The sequence below is a fragment of the Capricornis sumatraensis genome, chromosome 11 (genome assembly GCF_032405125.1).
Source record: "Capricornis sumatraensis isolate serow.1 chromosome 11, serow.2, whole genome shotgun sequence".
In the NCBI taxonomy this organism is placed as follows: domain Eukaryota; kingdom Metazoa; phylum Chordata; class Mammalia; order Artiodactyla; family Bovidae; genus Capricornis; species Capricornis sumatraensis.
Window position 1 is genome coordinate 56804653 of NC_091079.1, and position 17822 is coordinate 56822474.

Below are 17822 nucleotides of genomic sequence, written 5' to 3' on the forward strand. Positions count from 1 at the left end.
GTATTCTGGCCTGGAGAATTCCATGGACAGAGGAGCCTGGCAGGCTACAGAGTGACTTTCACTATAAAAAGGGGCTTCCTAGGTGGCACAAGTGGTAAACAACCTGCCTACCAACAAGAGGTATAAGAGACTTGAGTTGGATCCTGGGTCGGGGAATCCCCCTGGAGGAGGAAATGGCAACCTACTCCAGTATTCTTGGCTGGAGAATCCCCATGCATAGAGGAGCCTGGCAGACTGTAGTCCATAGGTTCCCAAAGAGTCGGACATGACTGAAGCAGCTTAGCATGCATGCAAGGGTATAAAGAGATACTATAAAAATCTTCAAACAGTAATTACAGAGAACAACAAATAAAGTGTTGTAAAGGAGAGGAGGGACCTCGTGAGATTTCTGTCTCTTCTAGGGGCCTTTTTTAGACCTTTCACTTCTCTTAGTACTTGTGTTTCTTCTTAAGACTGATAGTTCCCATCTCCACTGTGGTCATCTATTTATTTTGTTGTCCCTGCCACCAGACTTATATCTTGGGTGCCATGTGTGAAGAATTATACATCTTTGTATTTCCAGTGCCCAGTACAAGGCTTGGAACACAGTAGATACTCAATAAATATTTGCTGGATGAATTATAACAAGCATTCATTTCATGGTCATTTTAATACATATTCACTAAAAGAGAAATTCTGCTGATTTACTATTATGCTGAATTTTGAGAAGTATATAATAATGACTAGATTATCATAAAATTATGATTTTGACCATGGTTATAAAGAGAATGTTTATAAGGCAACTGAAATTGTACATAATATTTAGTGTCTACAATATGCTAGCCTGTTTTGAGAGTTTAACATTGTATTTAGTTATTTAATTCTCACAAAAACCTTATGGGGAAAATAGAATTATCTCTACTTCAAAAGTTGGGGAAATTGAAAAGCTAGGAAGCAAACCCAAGTAATTCTGCTCTAAAAATTCTGTGTTAATTAGCAGGTGCAAACTATTGTATATAGAAGGGGTAGACAGCAAGATCCTATTGCATAGCACAGGGAATTATATTTGATCCTGTAATAAACCATAAAAGAAATGTAAACAAGAATACACACACACACACATATGACTGAATCACTTTGCTGTGCAGCAGAAACACACACAACATTGTAAACCAACAATACTTAAATAAAATGAATTAAAAAATTTTTTAAATGGACAAAAAATTTCTGTATTTAACAACTAGACTTTTAATTCGCATTGTTAATGAGATTTATTGTTGTTGTTACGTGACCTCATAGTAGCATCTTCTAATGAAAACTCATAAATCTTTTGTCTATCAACCTTCCACCAAAGGCACAGCCTATCCATGAGGAATCCTGTGTCTCGGGAAACGGATGCTTTTGTACCTGAGCCATCTCTACTCCATCTACAAAACCTATGAGTAATTTGCAATTAACACGTTTCATTACTCATCTTAAATAATCAGGAACTCATATTTCAGATCATTTCCCCTTAAAAACGTCCAATTGTGCCTCCCAGGTGACTGCCGCGCGCAGAGACCCGGCCCCGGGTCTTTGCGGACTCGCCCCGCAGCTTTCTCGCCGGCGAAACTACACTTCCCAGTGATCTGTTCGTCCATCCGCGCGAACGCAACTTTCCCGGCTCCGGGTGGCACCCGGAAAAGCTAAACGGCTCGTTGCAGGGCAGTGTGGCTGGAGGAAGTAAAGGACCGACCGGCGAGGCCCTCCCGCGCTCGCGCACCCCGAAATGGCTCGGAGGCAGGACGAGCAGAGAGGGGGTGCGCCCTTGATGGCGGAAGGCAAGTCGGACGCAGAGGTTAAGCTCATTCTGTACCACTGGACGCATTCCTTCAGCTCTCAAAAGGTAAAGGCCTCGGCCGGGCGGGCGGCGCGGATCGGGTTTCAGCACCTGGACAGCTCCCGCTGGGTGCCGCCCGGGGAAGCCCGCCCACCTAGACCTCCAATGCCTCAACCCCTGCGGGCGGGCGCGCCCTGTGGGGCAGGGGTGCGCCTTATATGGAGGAGCAGGGAGAATCAGTCTGAGATGGAAAGGCCATGACTCAGGCACTACCACTCATGAAATGCGACAGAAAGCATCACTTTCGGCGTTGGGGAGGGAGGCTTTGTCTCCGGGGCCTTTGGAGAGTGAGGCAGAAGGAAGCGCCTTCCGGCAACCGCCGCATCCAGGGTTCCTTCTTTTACTCTTGGTTGATGCACCCTCTTCAACAGGCCTAGTGTATCTGTTTCAGGTTCTTACTATGGGGAGACACATCATAAGGTTTAGGACACAAAGAAGAGTAGTGATGAAAAGGGTGACCGTGGACTGAATATTGCCAGAATCATTCTCATTACTTATCTTTTCTAACTTATAAGATTGAGCTGCGAGAATATGTCTCACTTGTTAATTCCAGGAATAGAGTTGAAAGGAGTGTTGAAAATATTAATAACTCAGGGAAGCACAAAAAGGCTGCTTGCTGGTACCCAGGGATGTCATTTAATTAAAAGCCTACCTGTGTTTTGGTAACCAGTGTGAACTCTTCCAGGTGCGCTTGGTAATTGCTGAAAAGGCATTGAAGTGCGAGGAACATGATGTAAGTCTGCCCCTGAGTGAGCACAATGAGCCTTGGTTTATGCGTTTGAACTCAACTGGAGAAGTGCCCGTCCTTATCCACGGGGAAAACATTATTTGTGAGGCCACTCAGATCATTGATTATCTTGAACAGACTTTCCTGGATGGTAATGTTAAGGCTATTTGTGATTTCTTGGATTTACTTTCAACACAAATATATGTCTTCCCTCCTTCCTCCCATCCCTCCTCCCCTCCTTCTCTTCTTCCCTGCTTCCTATATCCTCCCTTCCTCCCCTCCTTCCTTCCTTCCTTTTGGTTTCATGATGGTGGTTTAGTGCCAACAACCTTTTCCATTTCCATAAGCACACAAATAAAAATGGGTCAATAGCATAATTTGTATAAGCCAGTGTGACTCCATCGAAACGATTTCATATAAACTACCAATTTTAATGTTGGAATTTCCCTTTTAAATTCATTGCAAGAAACCCTGCAGGTGTATGATTTGTGGTGGTGATTTATTAGCCTTGAAGTCAGATTCATATTATTAACAGCCTATTCTATGTCAGACATTTTGTAATTTCTGTTCTAGTCAGTCTTTAAAAAAAAAACAAACACCTGAGATAGGCATGGTAGATTAATTATTCCCATTTTGTACACGAGGAAACAGAAACGGGTTGCCTAAAGTAACATAGCTGTTTTATAGCAGAATGGGCTGGAATGTAAGCCTTTCAAATCCAAACCTTCCTATTACATGGACTGTCGCTCATAGTCATTGGCACTTACACATTGTCTTTGCTTCTTCCTTAATAACAAGCCTTTCAGGTAAACTGTAGCTTTAATATTTGCCCAAGATTATACAGCCAATCAACGACAGAACTGAGAACAGAACAGAGGGCTCTTAGCTTTCAGGCTAACAACTCGTCTGGAAAAGGAACTGCATGATAAGATCCAATTACTCTTCATCTGCTACCAGTTATGTGGATGTTAATTAGGCAGGATAAAACCAGACTATAACCTCAAATTACTGGAAGCTGAGAAAGGAAATTTTAAGGCAAAAAAAAAGTCTGAGGTACTTAGAAGAAAGATAGGCATAGGACCTAAATAGGGATGGGGTTTGCCCCAGGGAATTAGATTAGCAACTTCCCTGGTGGCTCAGAGGTTAAAGCATCTGCCTGCAATGTGGGAGACCTGGGTTCGATCCCTGAGCCAGGAAGATCCCTGGAGAAGGAAATGGCAATCCACTCCAGTATTCTTGCCTGGAGAATCTCATGGACAGAGGAGCCTGGTGAGCCACAGTCCACGGGGTCGCAGAGAGTCAGACACGACTGAGCGACTTAGCTACCCTTATTCTTAATCTAAGTGTTTAGTTCCCTAGGATTTTGATTGGAGTTGGCCATCTATCTAAACCAAGGAGTTTAACTTGGTGTAATGAACTTCTTTTCCATCCATCATTATTTGCTAGCCCTTATAAGTCTAAATTCTGGGGACTGTACAGAAAATGGGGGCTAATTGATTTAAGACAAATTTTCTCAATCTTGAGCTTTTTGGAAATGGACAAGTCTGTTAAATAATAATTTGTATTTCTTGGGGGAAGTGATTATAATAATGTGAATAAGACAAAATAATTGCATAAGAATTCTACTATAAGTCATCAAAACTTTAAAAAGATACAGCAAATGAAAATCATATTTAAATATTTTGTTTAGCATCCCTTGAACTATTATTACTTGCCTTTTCCGCCTCCTCTTCCTTACATTGTGTCTACTCTCAGATGTTCAGTAATGTTCAATGTTACTTCATAGTATAGTCATGTTAATGATGATTAGGCTTTATTAAATTTTTCTTTAGGCTTTTTCTTTTTCTTTGACTATGTCATAGCAAAACTGGAATGCATTCTGAGTCCTGCTCAAGGTGAATACTAAGTTCTTACTACAATTTGTTGAATCAGAGGAGAAGGCATTGTGGGCTAAACATCAAGATGAAAATATGGAAACTAAGAACTTAATTCTGGTTGTACTGATAGAGTAAACAGACAATCAAGAATCCTAACTCTTAGTCTGAAACTTGATTTTTCTTTTTGTTCTCTTGGGAACTAGGTGTGATAGTTTTATCAGTTGCAGAGATAAAGCAATCCAAACAACTCTTATTTCACTCTTTGCTGTTTCCCAAGGAGAAGAGTCATTCAGTTGGGAAGGGTTAAACAAAGGTTAAGATTAAGAGAACTAAAATCTTTAGTAGATATGAAGGCAGTAAGAAAACAATTACTTTATATAAATGAAGGCTACTCTAGTTTCTAGATAAAGTTTATCTAAAATAAAAAACTTGTAAGCATTATCACAATGATCATTAACATAATTTATATTTATTATTAAGAATTCATAGAGGTTTGGAAAAGTGCCAGACAAGAGAGAGACAAATGTTATTCACTGATAACATGTTATTTAACATGTATTCCCTTGACCAGCTTCCCTGGTGGGTCAGAGGGTAGTCTGCCTGCAATGCAAGAGACCCGGGTTTGATCCCTGGGTTGGGAAGATCCCCTGGAGAAGGAAATGGCAACCTACTCCAGTATCCTTGCCTGGAGAATCCCATGGACATAGGAGCCTGGTGGGCTACAGTCCACAGGGTTGCAAAGAGTTGGACATGACTGAGCGACTTCACTTTTACTTTCTTTCTTTCCATTGACCAGCAGCATTGGTATCACCTAGGAGCCTATTAGAAAGGCAGAATTCTAGACCCTACTGCAAGTCTCTTGAATCAGAATCTATATTTTAATAAGATTCCCAAGTGACTCATACATACATAGAAGTTTGAGAAGCAGTACTACAAATTATTTTGCATTAAGTAACTGCTTAAGCTTTAAGCAGTGCTGTAAAATATTTAAGTATGGCAGAGTTCTAGAATGTGTTGTCAGAAATTAAAAACAGTATTTTTGAGTATCTTGATTAAAAGGAACCAGCATAAGTTTTACATTACTGGCGAATGTCTCTAACACTTTAAAAAGTGGGTCTGTTGTGTGCTGGGCATAGTTCTTGGTATAGTGTTGCTTGATTTAAGTAGAGCATTTGAGATTGTGTCATATGATAGCCCTGTGGAATGAAAGAGCACGTATGGCTAGATAAGAATAATGCATATTTTCCGATGAATAAACCACCATTCTGAAGAATATTCATTTATAAATTTCTTATACCATGTTACTTATTTAGCTATATTCTCTCATTTCACTCATCCTATGATAATTCTATCACTTTCATTATTTCATTTACTGGCAGACCCTGTATGCACTGTGAAGTCAGAGACAGTGTCTGTTTCACTAACAACTACATTTCCAGTGCCTCGTATGGTGAATGTTCTCTAATGGGAGCTTAATAAATATTTTTGAATGATTAAAATGAATGAAATATTGAAAATAGATATCAACTTGGACAAGGATCTCTACTGGTGTTCTTTTAGGCTTCTGTTCTCTGATTTGAGTCTAACAATTCCATAAATGATTTGAATAAAGGCATAGAAATACTGTTACACTTGTGGATATGTAAACTGCAATAGTTAAAATGATGAGTAGCTTATGAAATGCTTTGCATGGAACAATAACTAAGATAAAGTTTAACAAGGCTAAAAGTAGTATATGAATTTTGTTTGGAAAAATCAGCTTCGTTAATGAAGGATGGGAGCCCTGGCTTGCTAATAAGTTACCAACAGCCAACAATGAAATAAAAGACAAGTGTGACCTTGAGTTGTTTCAGAAGTGTAGGTTCTATCCAGAGCATGGCTAATTGTGACCTACTACATTTGAGCTCGATGGAACATGCAGAATTTTGGTCAATTATGGATGGAACTTTGAGGAAAGTTGACAAATTAGAATGAATAACACTTGAATGAATTTCATGAGGTGTGTAGTTGCCCATGGTTGGAATGAGAGGCTTTAAGTGTATCCATTCATCTCCAGAACAGAGTGTAGTAGTCAACAGGCATTGCTTTTGCTGTTATTTGTTGGTATCTTTCATTAGTCTACCAACTGAGACTGTACTAAAAATGATGGCTTGCTGGCCTGTACACTTTTCTCAACCTTTCTGTGTAATCAGTATTTACATATTTACATTCTTATGCTTTTGGTATATTGTAATCTCTTTTAGTGAACTTTAACATGGCCACTAGATAATTAAAAAAAAAAGGTGAGCATTAAATAACTACAAAATACTAGAATGTATACTATTTATTATTGTCAAATAACTCATTGGTAACCTGGAATCAAGGGTGTCATATGGTAAATATTGAATTTTGGTAACTTAATATGTTATATAACAGTTCTCTGAAGATTATATCCCATGTCTTATGTCCATATATGTCATTTTGAATATTCTTAGGAAAAGAATTTGGTTTGGAAAGAATCCAAGTATCCTGATAGATTAAAGGATCACATATTAAGTCCAGTTAGGAAATGTAAATTTATTTTATAAATACAGTTTTATCAATAGAAAATTAATTCAGATTTAAAAAATAATATTAATTCTGAAATTACTGTTACTTTAAATAATATAAATGTAAAGGAATTTCCAATTATTGTTCAGTTCAGTTCAGTTGCTCAGTCATGTCCGACTCTTTGCAATTATTGTTAAGGTCATAGAATAAATAATTTTATGTCTGTTAATAAAAGGCTCTCATATATAATTGAGTAATATTACATAATTTTTAGCACACTATTGAAATTGCAGATTAGCTCAAAGTGTGTAACTGAATGCAGAGAAAATATGGTATATGGTAAGGAAAAGAAAAGGAGTCTTTAAAACTCCTGATTATGCCAATAAAAGTGGTTTTAAAAAGTAATTAAAAAAACTTTCTGTGATTTGTTCAGTTTTAGTGGATGCCAGGCTCCTCTGTCCATGGGCTTCTCCAGGCAAGAATATTGGAGTGGGTTCCATGCTCTCCTACAGGGGACCTTCCTGACCCAGGGATCAAACTTGCATCGCCTATGTATGTCTCCTGCATTGGCAGGCAGGTTCTTTACCACTAGTGCCACCTGGGAAGCTAAACTCTTTTTATTGTTTGCTCTTGGGGAAACTGAATGTAATTTAAAAAAAAAATCGCCCAGGGCCATTCTTAGTCTACTCAGCAATACAGGGACTTGAGGATATATGGAGCGGATGTCCCCAATTAAATGGATTACAATATGATTTTGTCCTTTCTTTCTGATTTCAAATTTTGTGCTTTTGTTTTCTCTCCTTGTGTATCGCATCTTTCTGCTTTGTGTCTATCTGCTTGTTTCTGATTTGCTGCCTAAATTTAGTCTTGCCTTTGTCCCTACTCAGTGCTTCGACAAAGTCAGGTCTTATGCCAATGTATTTGTTCTTCCAGCTGAGTCACTAATCCTGGCTTCCACTACTGCAACCCTCCTCCCCAGTGCTGGAAACTTCTTTTATTGCTTTTTCTTTAAAATCCTCTGACTGTCTCTCCTGCCACTATAACCCTTCTGTTGTTTTCTCACTCCTGACCAAGATAGACCCAGAAAAGATTTTCTTTTTTAAATATCTTAACAAAAGTGCTTTATGAAAGGACTGGAAAATAAAAGAAGAGGAGAATGAGAGAGAAGATTTTCTGTGTCACTTAAAGGAAATTCCCAATTGTATTTTGAAAAAACTCTTTTTCCAGAGGCAGCTGTCTGTTGCTGATTTGTTGCTGGTGTCAGGAAGATGCTGGTAGTACATCATCATGTGGGCAGGGTGTCCTTGAAGAGAGAGAGTGAGCTTGGAAAAGAACATGGGTTCAGCGGGTATCTGAGCCTCTGTCTGACAAAGTTGTCTTAGGAGATAGTTACATAGTTCATGGTGCACTGAGTAGAAGATTATTTTCAGGCATTCAAACATTTGGATGCAGGCTTGGCCAGATGGACCTTTCCCAGAAAGCAATTAGACATTATTTTTCCTGCTCTCATTCTCTTTCCAGGAAGGAAGTGGTATGCTCTTCTGAAGTCAAGCCCCCAGCCTGGCCCCACAAAGCAGCCAGAGCCAGTAGCCATAAATTTAACAACCTGGGAAGCATTTTAAAATGCTGCATCATTCATGGTTATTAACCTGCGGTTCTTGAACCCTCCCAGAGCAGTGGTTCTGAAACTTTAAGGTTTCAAGGCCCCTTTGTGTTAGAAGTTAATGAGGACATTTGAGAGAGCTTTTGTTTATATGGACTATCTATCAATACTTATCAAATTAGAAATTAAAATTGAGAAAAGTTTAAAATACAAGAACATACAAGTCTCATATCCCATTAACTGTCAGAGCGATGGAGTTTTTACACATTGTGTAACCTCTGGAAAATACCATTGTACACTCAAGAGAGGTTAAGAATGAAAAAGCAATGAACATCTTAGTATTACTATAAAAACAGCTTTGATTTGTAGACCCTCTGAGGGTGTCTTCAGGAAGCCCAGGTGTTTTCAGACCATACTTTGTGAACTGTTACCCCTAGTGGTTCTGTGAATAAAATCCAGGAGATTTACTATCTTAGAGGGGAAAAAAATTACATCTTTGTTTTCACTAATTTCCAAAAGAAATGGATCATTTCCTTCATTTCTAGTGTAGGGAGAATTCAAAGCAGTATCAGAAGTGCCTATGACTTTGTTCACATGTTCACATGACTGTGATGTATTAATAGCATTATTGTTATTGCAGATGTCTTAAAAATATCACTTATGCCCCTCACTACATGAAAATTATGGTAATTATTAGATCTGCTGCTAGATCTTGTTAATGTGTTAATAAAAGACACCCATATTACTATTTTATCATTTAAATTTACTCTGATAACATACTTTAATATAATCAATTTTCTTTGCAATCCTATGTATTTTGTGCATTTAAGAACATTATTTTGGAGGTCAGTGGCAAACAAAAAGTTAAGAACTCTTCAGAATTTCAAGCACCTTAGAAAGCCTCCAGTCTGTTATTCTCATGGGAATGGCTACTGTGCATTATTGGGGGTACTGGTGACATTCTGAGATCCTGAAAAGTCAGTAAGAAAGTGTGATCTAGTTGGGCAAACCCACAGTGTATGAGCAGTTTGCAGCTGACATGTGATCCTCGGTCATTCTAATGCAGACTTCAGAATTGGAGTCGCTAGCAGGGAATTAGACACTTGCCCACTGAGGAGTAATCATCTTCTTTTTTCTTAGAGAGTCAGAAATAGCCTATTCGTTTTTAAAAGCTTGTTCTTCTTGGTCTGGCATGATGAGATCTTGCCTGAAATGCTCTGCAACCAATTCTGAATTGTCAATGCTTATGAATGAGTGTGGGATGCTCAAAAGGATTCTACATTAAATAAATAACCCAAACTAAATACGTGAATAAGCAAAAAGAAATGTATAGAATAGAGGCTGTTCTTTTCAACCATTGGATTAATAAGCTTTTTGGCACTTTTTTAGAGGCAGTTTGAGAGGTAGAAGTGGGAATTGGTTCTGCAGGAACTTAGCCCTGGCCTCTGGATCACGTGGTTTATCTTTATTTTTCTTGGATAGTCTCTGAAAAGTATACCCTTTGAAGATGTTATGATGATGTAATAAAACAGAGCACTGCATTAGAAGTCCATGACTTTGGTTCTCGTTCTGCCTCTAATTAGCTGTGGGCTCTTGGGAGAATGTCTCAGCCTCTATATGTCAGTGTCGTCATTAACTGCTCCAGAGCTTCTCCAGCTCAAATATTCCTATAGCTAGCAATTTGGGGACATATTCATTAATTCATTTATTAATTGAAATTTATTGAACACCTGCTATCAGCCAAACATTATATTAGGCAACTGGGGATTCAACAAAGAATAGTACCTGATCCCTACCTTTAGGAGTCTATAGTCTAGAGTTTAACCAACAAATGAAGATTTATGTAAAACCCACTTTCCAGAGAGAAAATACCAGAATTTCCCAGTGAATTCCATGAAGACTAGCCATTCACATTCACATAGCATCAACAGGATCACTCTTTTTTAAAAAAAAAAAAAATTTTTAATTGGAGGATAATTGCTTTACACTATTGTGTTGGTTTCTACCATATACATCAACAGGATCACTCTTGGTATGTACTGGAACCTCAGAAGGTGTGGTCCCTGATCATCTTTCCACAATGAGCCTTGCTTCACTTAACCAACATTTACCGATGGCCTAAAATGAGACCTCGGTTCAAATCATGCGTTGGGAAATTCCTCTGGAGACTGGATAGTCTACCCACTCCAGTATTCTTGGGCTTCCCTGGTGGAAAGAATCCACTTGCAACGCGGAAAACCTGGGTTTGATCCCTGGGTTGGGAAGATTCCCTGGAGAAGGAGATGGCTACCCACTCCAGTATTCTAGCCTGGAAAATCCCCATGGACAGAGTAGCCTGGCGGGTTACAGTCCATGGGGTCACAAAGAGCTGGACATGACTGAGCGACTAAGCAGACATGAAATGTATGAGGCACTGTGCTGGACTCTGGATCATATGTTCTTTGCCCTGGAGGAGTTCATAGGGCAAAAAGATACAATAACTAGTTAAGGTGATAAGGGTTATGAAGGAGTTTGTACCAAGTATTTTTTGTGTACAGAGGAAGGCACACTTGACCTAGTCCGATGTCGGTAGTTGTGGGAGGTTGGAGAAGATTTCACAGAGGAGATGGCATGAAAATCTGGACCTTGAGAATAGTGATCTGCAAGTTGGAGAAGTCTGATCATGGTTTGGAATCTGGTCTAGGACATCAGTTCAAGTTTTGAATGTTGAGGCTGAGAAAATATCATCCTTTACCTCCCTTCATATAATATTGAAAATGTTAATGATGAGGGGGCTGGTATTTTTCTTTTTTGCTTTTGGTTGTAACGTCTCATTTGTAACTTTTTCTTCAATGTTTGTGTATGTGTTTGTATGTATATTTTAGAAAAAACACCCAGATTAATGCCCGATAAAGGAAGCATGTATTACCCACGGGTCCAGCATTATCGAGAACTACTTGACTCTTTGCCCATGGACGCCTATACACACGGCTGCATTTTACATCCTGAGCTAACTGTGGACTCCATGATCCCAGCTTATGCAACAACAAGGATTCGCAGTATGTAGAGATCTTAAAGACCTGCAATTCTGCCTCACGTTTCTTTTCGTTCATTTTTGACACCCAGCACATCTCAGGAAGCCCCGGGGGCGGGATTGTTGAGTTTGCTTCATGGACATGCATGTTACACATCGGTCCATGTGCCAGGCAGATGAATCTGTGCTTCCCCTGTTTGGCTGGACATTTATTGTCTTTAGGATCTGATTTTCCAGCTCTTGGCCTTGAGGACCAAGCATAGATAAAACTCAGAAGAGTGGCCTGTGGAAGAGTAAAGAATGTAACGTGTTTACAGGGACAGACAGACTAGGAATCAGAAAAGTTGGGGTCTGCAGGCAGTTGTGGGCAATGGAGTTCACATTTCTGGTCCTTTAGTTTTGTTTCATTATGTGAAGGCTGTCTTATCATTACTCTGCCTCTAAGTTCAGTGACTGGCAATCCACTGAGGTTGAGCTGTGACCACTAGCCCTCTCTTTCCTCCTGTCCTGAGCATAGGGATGGGTCTGTGTATGGGATAAGGAGCAGGAGGTGTGCTCCGTGGCCCAGGGGTGGGAAGGGAAGGGGCCGTGGTCTACTGAGGAGTGACCAGGAACACTCACACTCAGATCTCCAATTCCACCAAGCATGTTCTTCCCATGACATCATGCCTTGCTTTTAGGGTTCTCTTACGATGCTTTCCTTTCTTTTTGATGCCCTCCTCCTCAGTCTGCTCCCGTCCCGTGCTCTCCTTCCCTCCATCTTCCTCGTTTCTCTCCTGGCCTCTCACCTTCCTCATGTTCCTCCTCCTCCTCCTCATAAATACCCATCATATGGTTTGACGCAAGTATTCTGACCATAGTTCTATCATCCAGAATAAATATTTCTCTAAATAATGCTTTTTCCTTCCCTTCACAAAAAAAGTTTATTACGGAAGACTTGAAAGGTACTGAAAAGTAGGACAACTATTCTGCAGCTGGCACTCACGGTGTGCTGGACTTGGCTCTAAGCACTTTCCAAGGTGCCTCTTATTTCATCCTCAACCTGCGTGGCAGATAGTCTCATAGCTCCAATTTACAGGTGAGGAAACTGAGGCACAGAGAGGGGGGAGTCTGGGGCAGAGAGAGGGCGTGACCGCCCAGCGCGTATGCTCTTACCATCAAGTTTCCCTACTTCTCCTTGTTTCTTATATGGAAGGGAGGAAATAATTTTCTGTTTCAAAACTGATTTCATCATCAGGCCAAATTGGTAACACGGAGTCTGAACTGAAAAAACTTGCCGAAGAAAACCCAGATTTACAAGAGGCGTACATTGCAAAACAGAAGCGACTTAAAGTAAGTAAACCAGGCTGTCCTCAACTGACATCTGCTATTTGTGTTAAATGGTCCACTTTTTGTGAAGTATTGCTATTTCTTAGAATATCTTCTATTAAATATCACAAACCATCAGTGCACATGTTACCTTTGGCTTATGCTCTGCTTTTAGAAAGAATTTTTCTTTATTAGATTTGATATTCAGACCTAACGACAGTTGCTTGAGGAGCAGATATTGCTCATGCTGGTTGCCAAGGCAAGTTATAAAATGTAAAAGCAGGTTAATGAAATATCACAGGAATCTGTCATTTCAGGTGTTTTGCACTTTGAGTCAGCTGGACCTCTGTTTATGACTTTTTATACCAGTGAAGCAATCAGTGAATTTTTTCTTTTAATACTGTATATCTTCCCCTCACACCTTTCAGTTTTTTCCTTTTTACCTTTTGATCACCTTCACCCATTTCTCCTACCTCTTACCTCCTGCCTCTGGCAACCACTGGTCTATTCTCTGCATCTATGAGCTTAGTTATTTGTTTGTTTTGTTTTTAGATTCCACAAACAAGAGAGATCATATGGTGTTTGTCTTTCTCTGTCTGATTTATTTCACTTAGCATAATTCTCTCAAGGTTTAACTACATTGTTGTAAATGGCAAAATTTTTATTCTTTTTTGTAGCTGGAAAATATTCCATTCTATGTATACACATCACAATTTTTACAAATCCATTCATCTGTTGATGAACACTTAAGTTGTTCTGCTTATTGTAAATAATACTGCAAGGAACATAGGATTGGAGGAAAAGCTTTACAATGTTGTGTTGGTTTCTGCTGTACAACAATGTCAATCAACCATAAGTATACACATATCCCCTCCATCCTGAACCTTCCTCCCACCCCCTACCCCATTCCACCCTCTAGGTTGTTACGGAGCACTGGGTTGAGATCCCTGTGCTATGCAGTAGCCTCCCATTAGCTGTCTATTTCACATATGATAATGTATATGTTCCAGTGCTACTCTCTCAATTCATCCCACCCTCTCCTTACCTGCTATGTCCACAAGCCTATTCTCTGTGTCTGTGTCTCTATTCCTGCCCTGGAAATAGGTTCATCAATACCATTTTTCTAGAATCCAGATATATGCGTTATTAAGAATTTATGTTTTTGTTTTTCTTTGGCTAAATATCCAGAAGTAGAATTGCTGGATTGTATATTAGTTCTATTTTTAATTTTTTGAGGAACCTCTACACTATTTTCCATCATGGCTGTACCAGGTTACATTTCCACTAATAGAACACAAAGGTTCCCTTTTTTTCACATCCTTGTCAACACTTGAAGTTTTTGTCTTTTTGATAATAGCCATCCCAACAGGTGAGGTAGTATCTTACTGTGGTTTGGATTTGTTTTCCCTGATGAGTAAAAATGTTGAGCATCTTTTCATGTACCTATTGGCCTTTGCCTATCTTTGGAGAAATGTCTATCTAGATCTTCTGCCCATTTTTAAATTGAATTGTTTACTTGCTATTGAGTTATGTGTGTTTGCGTGCATCAGTCATGGCCAGCTCTTTGCAACCCCATGGATTGTAACCCACCAGGCTTCTCTGTCTGTGGGATTTCCCAGGCAAGGATAAGGGGGTGGGTTGCCATTTCCTCCTCCAGGGGATCTTCCCATCCCAGGGATCGAACCTGGGTCTCCTGCATTGCAGGCAGATTCTTTACCAACTGAGCCACCAGGGAAGTCACAGAGCTCTGACCCCTCAGTTATTCATTCATTGGAGACTGCTGAATTTCCATTCTTAAACTTCCTTTGTGGTCCAGTGGTTGACTCTGTGCTCCCGATGTAGGGGACATGGGTTCAATCCCTGGTCAGGGAAGATCCCACGTGCCACGTGCCACGGCCAACAAAGCAAAACAAAATCAACACAACCATCTTCAGGACTTCTCTGGCTCTCCAGTGACTGAGACTCTGCATTGCCAATGTAGAGGTTAGGAGCTCCATCCCTGGTTGGGGGACTAAGATCCCACATGCTGCTAGGTGTGGCCAAAAGATTGAAAAAAAAAAAAAAACTTAAAAAATTCCATTCTTGAATTGGACGTGAAAGGAATCTCTCTTTTTTTAAACTTTTTATTTTGTACTGGGGTAAAGCCGATTAACAAACAGTGTTGTGATAGTTTCAGGTGAACAGCAGAGGGACTCAGCCATACATATGCGTGCATCTATTCTCCCCCAAACTCCCCTCCCAGTGAAAGGAGTCTCTTTGTGCCCCTCATATTCTCTGTACTCTCTGATCCTTCGGTCCCACAGGAGTTGCCAGTGGACAGTGAGTCTGGCCCCTGGGATAATTTCACAGCCAGGGCCTTTCCCCTCAGATTTGCTTCTGCTTTAGTTATTGTTTCTTCTCATTGTCTAGAATAAACAGACTCCCACTGTGTAAAAATTTATATCTTCTCTACTCTACGCTGATTATTTTTACAGGCATAAATAACCTACTTAGTTATTTTTGTTAATTAGTCAAAGCTCCTTGACCATGACAATGTCAAATATTTGAAGAAAATTCTTGATGAATTGGAGAAAGTCTTGGATCAGGTTGAAACTGAGTTGCAAAGAAGAAATGAAGAAACCCCAGGTAGGTTCTCATTTGTGTTCTTTTTGTCTTTTTCTGTATACCAGGGGTATTTATGGGAACATTCTTAGATTTCACCCAAAACATTCTGTAACCTACTTTTAACTGTTAGTACTCATGGACAGTTTGACTTACGATAGCAACAGTAATACTGAATTCAACAAAACCAAGGTGTCTAGTTGTAATTGCATTTATATGAAATACAGCCAGTGAAGAATTTTTTTTTGCACAACTTAAGTTATGGTTGGTAGATTCCTACCTGGCCTGTTTCACAAGTTTTAATTACAGTGGTTAGTTTGGGAGTGTTCTACTTGCTAGAACATTCCCTCTAGTTTTTTCCTTAGGTGGGGGAAAAATTGCAAATTCAAGTAAAGTATAACATGGGTGGGCTTCCCAGGTGATGCTAGTGGTAAGGAACCCACCTGCCAGTACTGAACATATGAGACATGGGTTCAGTCTCTGGGTCAGGAAGATCCCTTGGGGGAGGACATGGCAACCCACTCCAGTATTCTTGCCTGGAGAATCCCATGGACAGAAGAGCCTGGGGCAGGGAGAGGTGGGGGCTACACTCCACAGGGTTGCGAAGAGTCGGGCACAACTGAAGTAACTTAGCATAACATGGGAGTGAGCCTGTGAGTATGTGCAGGCTGGCTGGTGAGCACCCGTTTTCCGTACCTGTGAAAATGAATTAATGGTGAAGCCCAAGTGCAGACACATGGACTGTTTGCACTATTCTGACTGACCACAAAGTTGAAGACCATGTTACCTGCAACTTGCTTCACAACAGGGATTTTCTTCTGTTTTAAATAAGTAACAATTAACAAAGCAGCAACTACTGAGTGACATTTTAGACCCAACCTTATAGATTTTCCTCAAGTACACGTGTCATTTTTTTTAACCCACGAGGAAATATCTGTTAACTCTGTTGGCTTGGAGGCGTGATAGACAGGCTTCGAGCTGAAGTAGCTCTAGCGGCGCCTAGGGACCCGGGTGCCTGTCAGGTGTCAAGAAATTGTCCCTTAGCTTTGGGATGGATTATTTTGATGTGGACCATTTTTAAAGTCTTTATTGAATTCGGTACAATATCACTTCTGATTTATGTTATGATTTTTTTTTTGGCTGAGAGGCGTGTGGGATCATTTATTCCCTACCAGGGATTGACCCTGCACTCCCTGCATTGGAAGGTGAAGTCCCGTAGCTTGGGATACATTTGCTCCTCCTTTTTTTAAGCATAGAATTACTCGCTGAGTGTGATTGTCAAGAAAATGTACCATGGCCTCCATCTTTTGCTATACTCACCCTTGCCCTCAGCACTAAGAGCAGAGATGCCAACCAGAGTCTGTCTGTACAGTGCATGGATGTGTGCTCAGTAACTCAGCCGTGTCTGACTCTCTGTGACCCTATGGACTGTAGCTCACCAGGCTCTTTGTCCATGGATTCTCCAGGCAAGAATACTGGAGTAGGTTGCTATGCCCTCCTCCAGGGGATCTTCCCAATCCAGGGACTGAACCTGTGTCTCTTACATCTCCTGCATGGGGAGGCAGGTTCTTTCCCACTAGCACCACCTGGAAAGCCCTCTTGGTACAGCGCTTGCCCTTAACCCACCGTGTCCCTTTCTCCAATTAGAAGAAGGCCGCCAGCCATGGCTCTGCGGGGAGTCCTTCACTCTGGCGGACGTATCGCTTGCTGTTACACTGCATCGACTGAAGTTCCTGGGGTTTGCGAGGAGAAACTGGGGAAATGGAAAGCGACCCAACCTGGAAACCTATTATGAGCGTGTCTTGAAGAGGAAAACATTTAACAAGGTTTTGGGACATGTCAACAATATATTAATCTCTGCGGTGCTGCCAACTGCATTCCGAGTGGCCAAGAAAAGGGCCCCAAAGGTTCTTGGCACCACCCTTGTGGTTGGTTTGCTTGCCGGAATGGGATATTTTGCATTTATGCTTTTCAGAAAGAGACTTGGCAGCATGATATTAGCGCTTAGACCGAGACCAAATTACTTCTAGGTGGGTGGGATCTAGTGGTGGCCATTCATCCAGCCATTCAGCTAGACCCTTCTCCACTCTTCCAGGTCCAGGGAAGAATGACCCTGGGCAACTAGTAAAAAGCATAATTGACTTTACTCTTTGGCTAGCTTATGTGAGCAAAGGAGGTAACAAAGATGTTTTTGTGCGCTGGTAACTCTGACAGGACTTATTTGCAAACCTCTTCTAATTCATCCTTAAAACATGCACAAAGTCAAGACAGGTGAATACCGACAGGTAGAGGAGAGACATTTAACC

General features: G+C 40.5%; 1 protein-coding gene across 2 annotated transcripts; it reads left to right on the forward strand.

Annotated features, from left to right (window-relative positions):
• Positions 1 to 1747: 1747 nt before the first annotated feature.
• GDAP1 (ganglioside induced differentiation associated protein 1) lies at positions 1748 to 17546 on the forward strand. Of its 2 annotated transcripts, XM_068983819.1 has the most exons (6): positions 1748 to 1864; positions 2544 to 2736; positions 11459 to 11632; positions 12845 to 12939; positions 15426 to 15540; positions 17164 to 17546. In XM_068983819.1, exons 1-6 carry the CDS (start codon positions 1748 to 1750, stop codon positions 17544 to 17546), a joined length of 1077 nt encoding a protein of 358 aa, XP_068839920.1. The 2 variants fall into 2 exon arrangements, with proteins under 2 accessions (XP_068839920.1, XP_068839921.1); XM_068983820.1 differs by lacking the exon at positions 11459 to 11632.
• Positions 17547 to 17822: the final 276 nt, after the last annotated feature.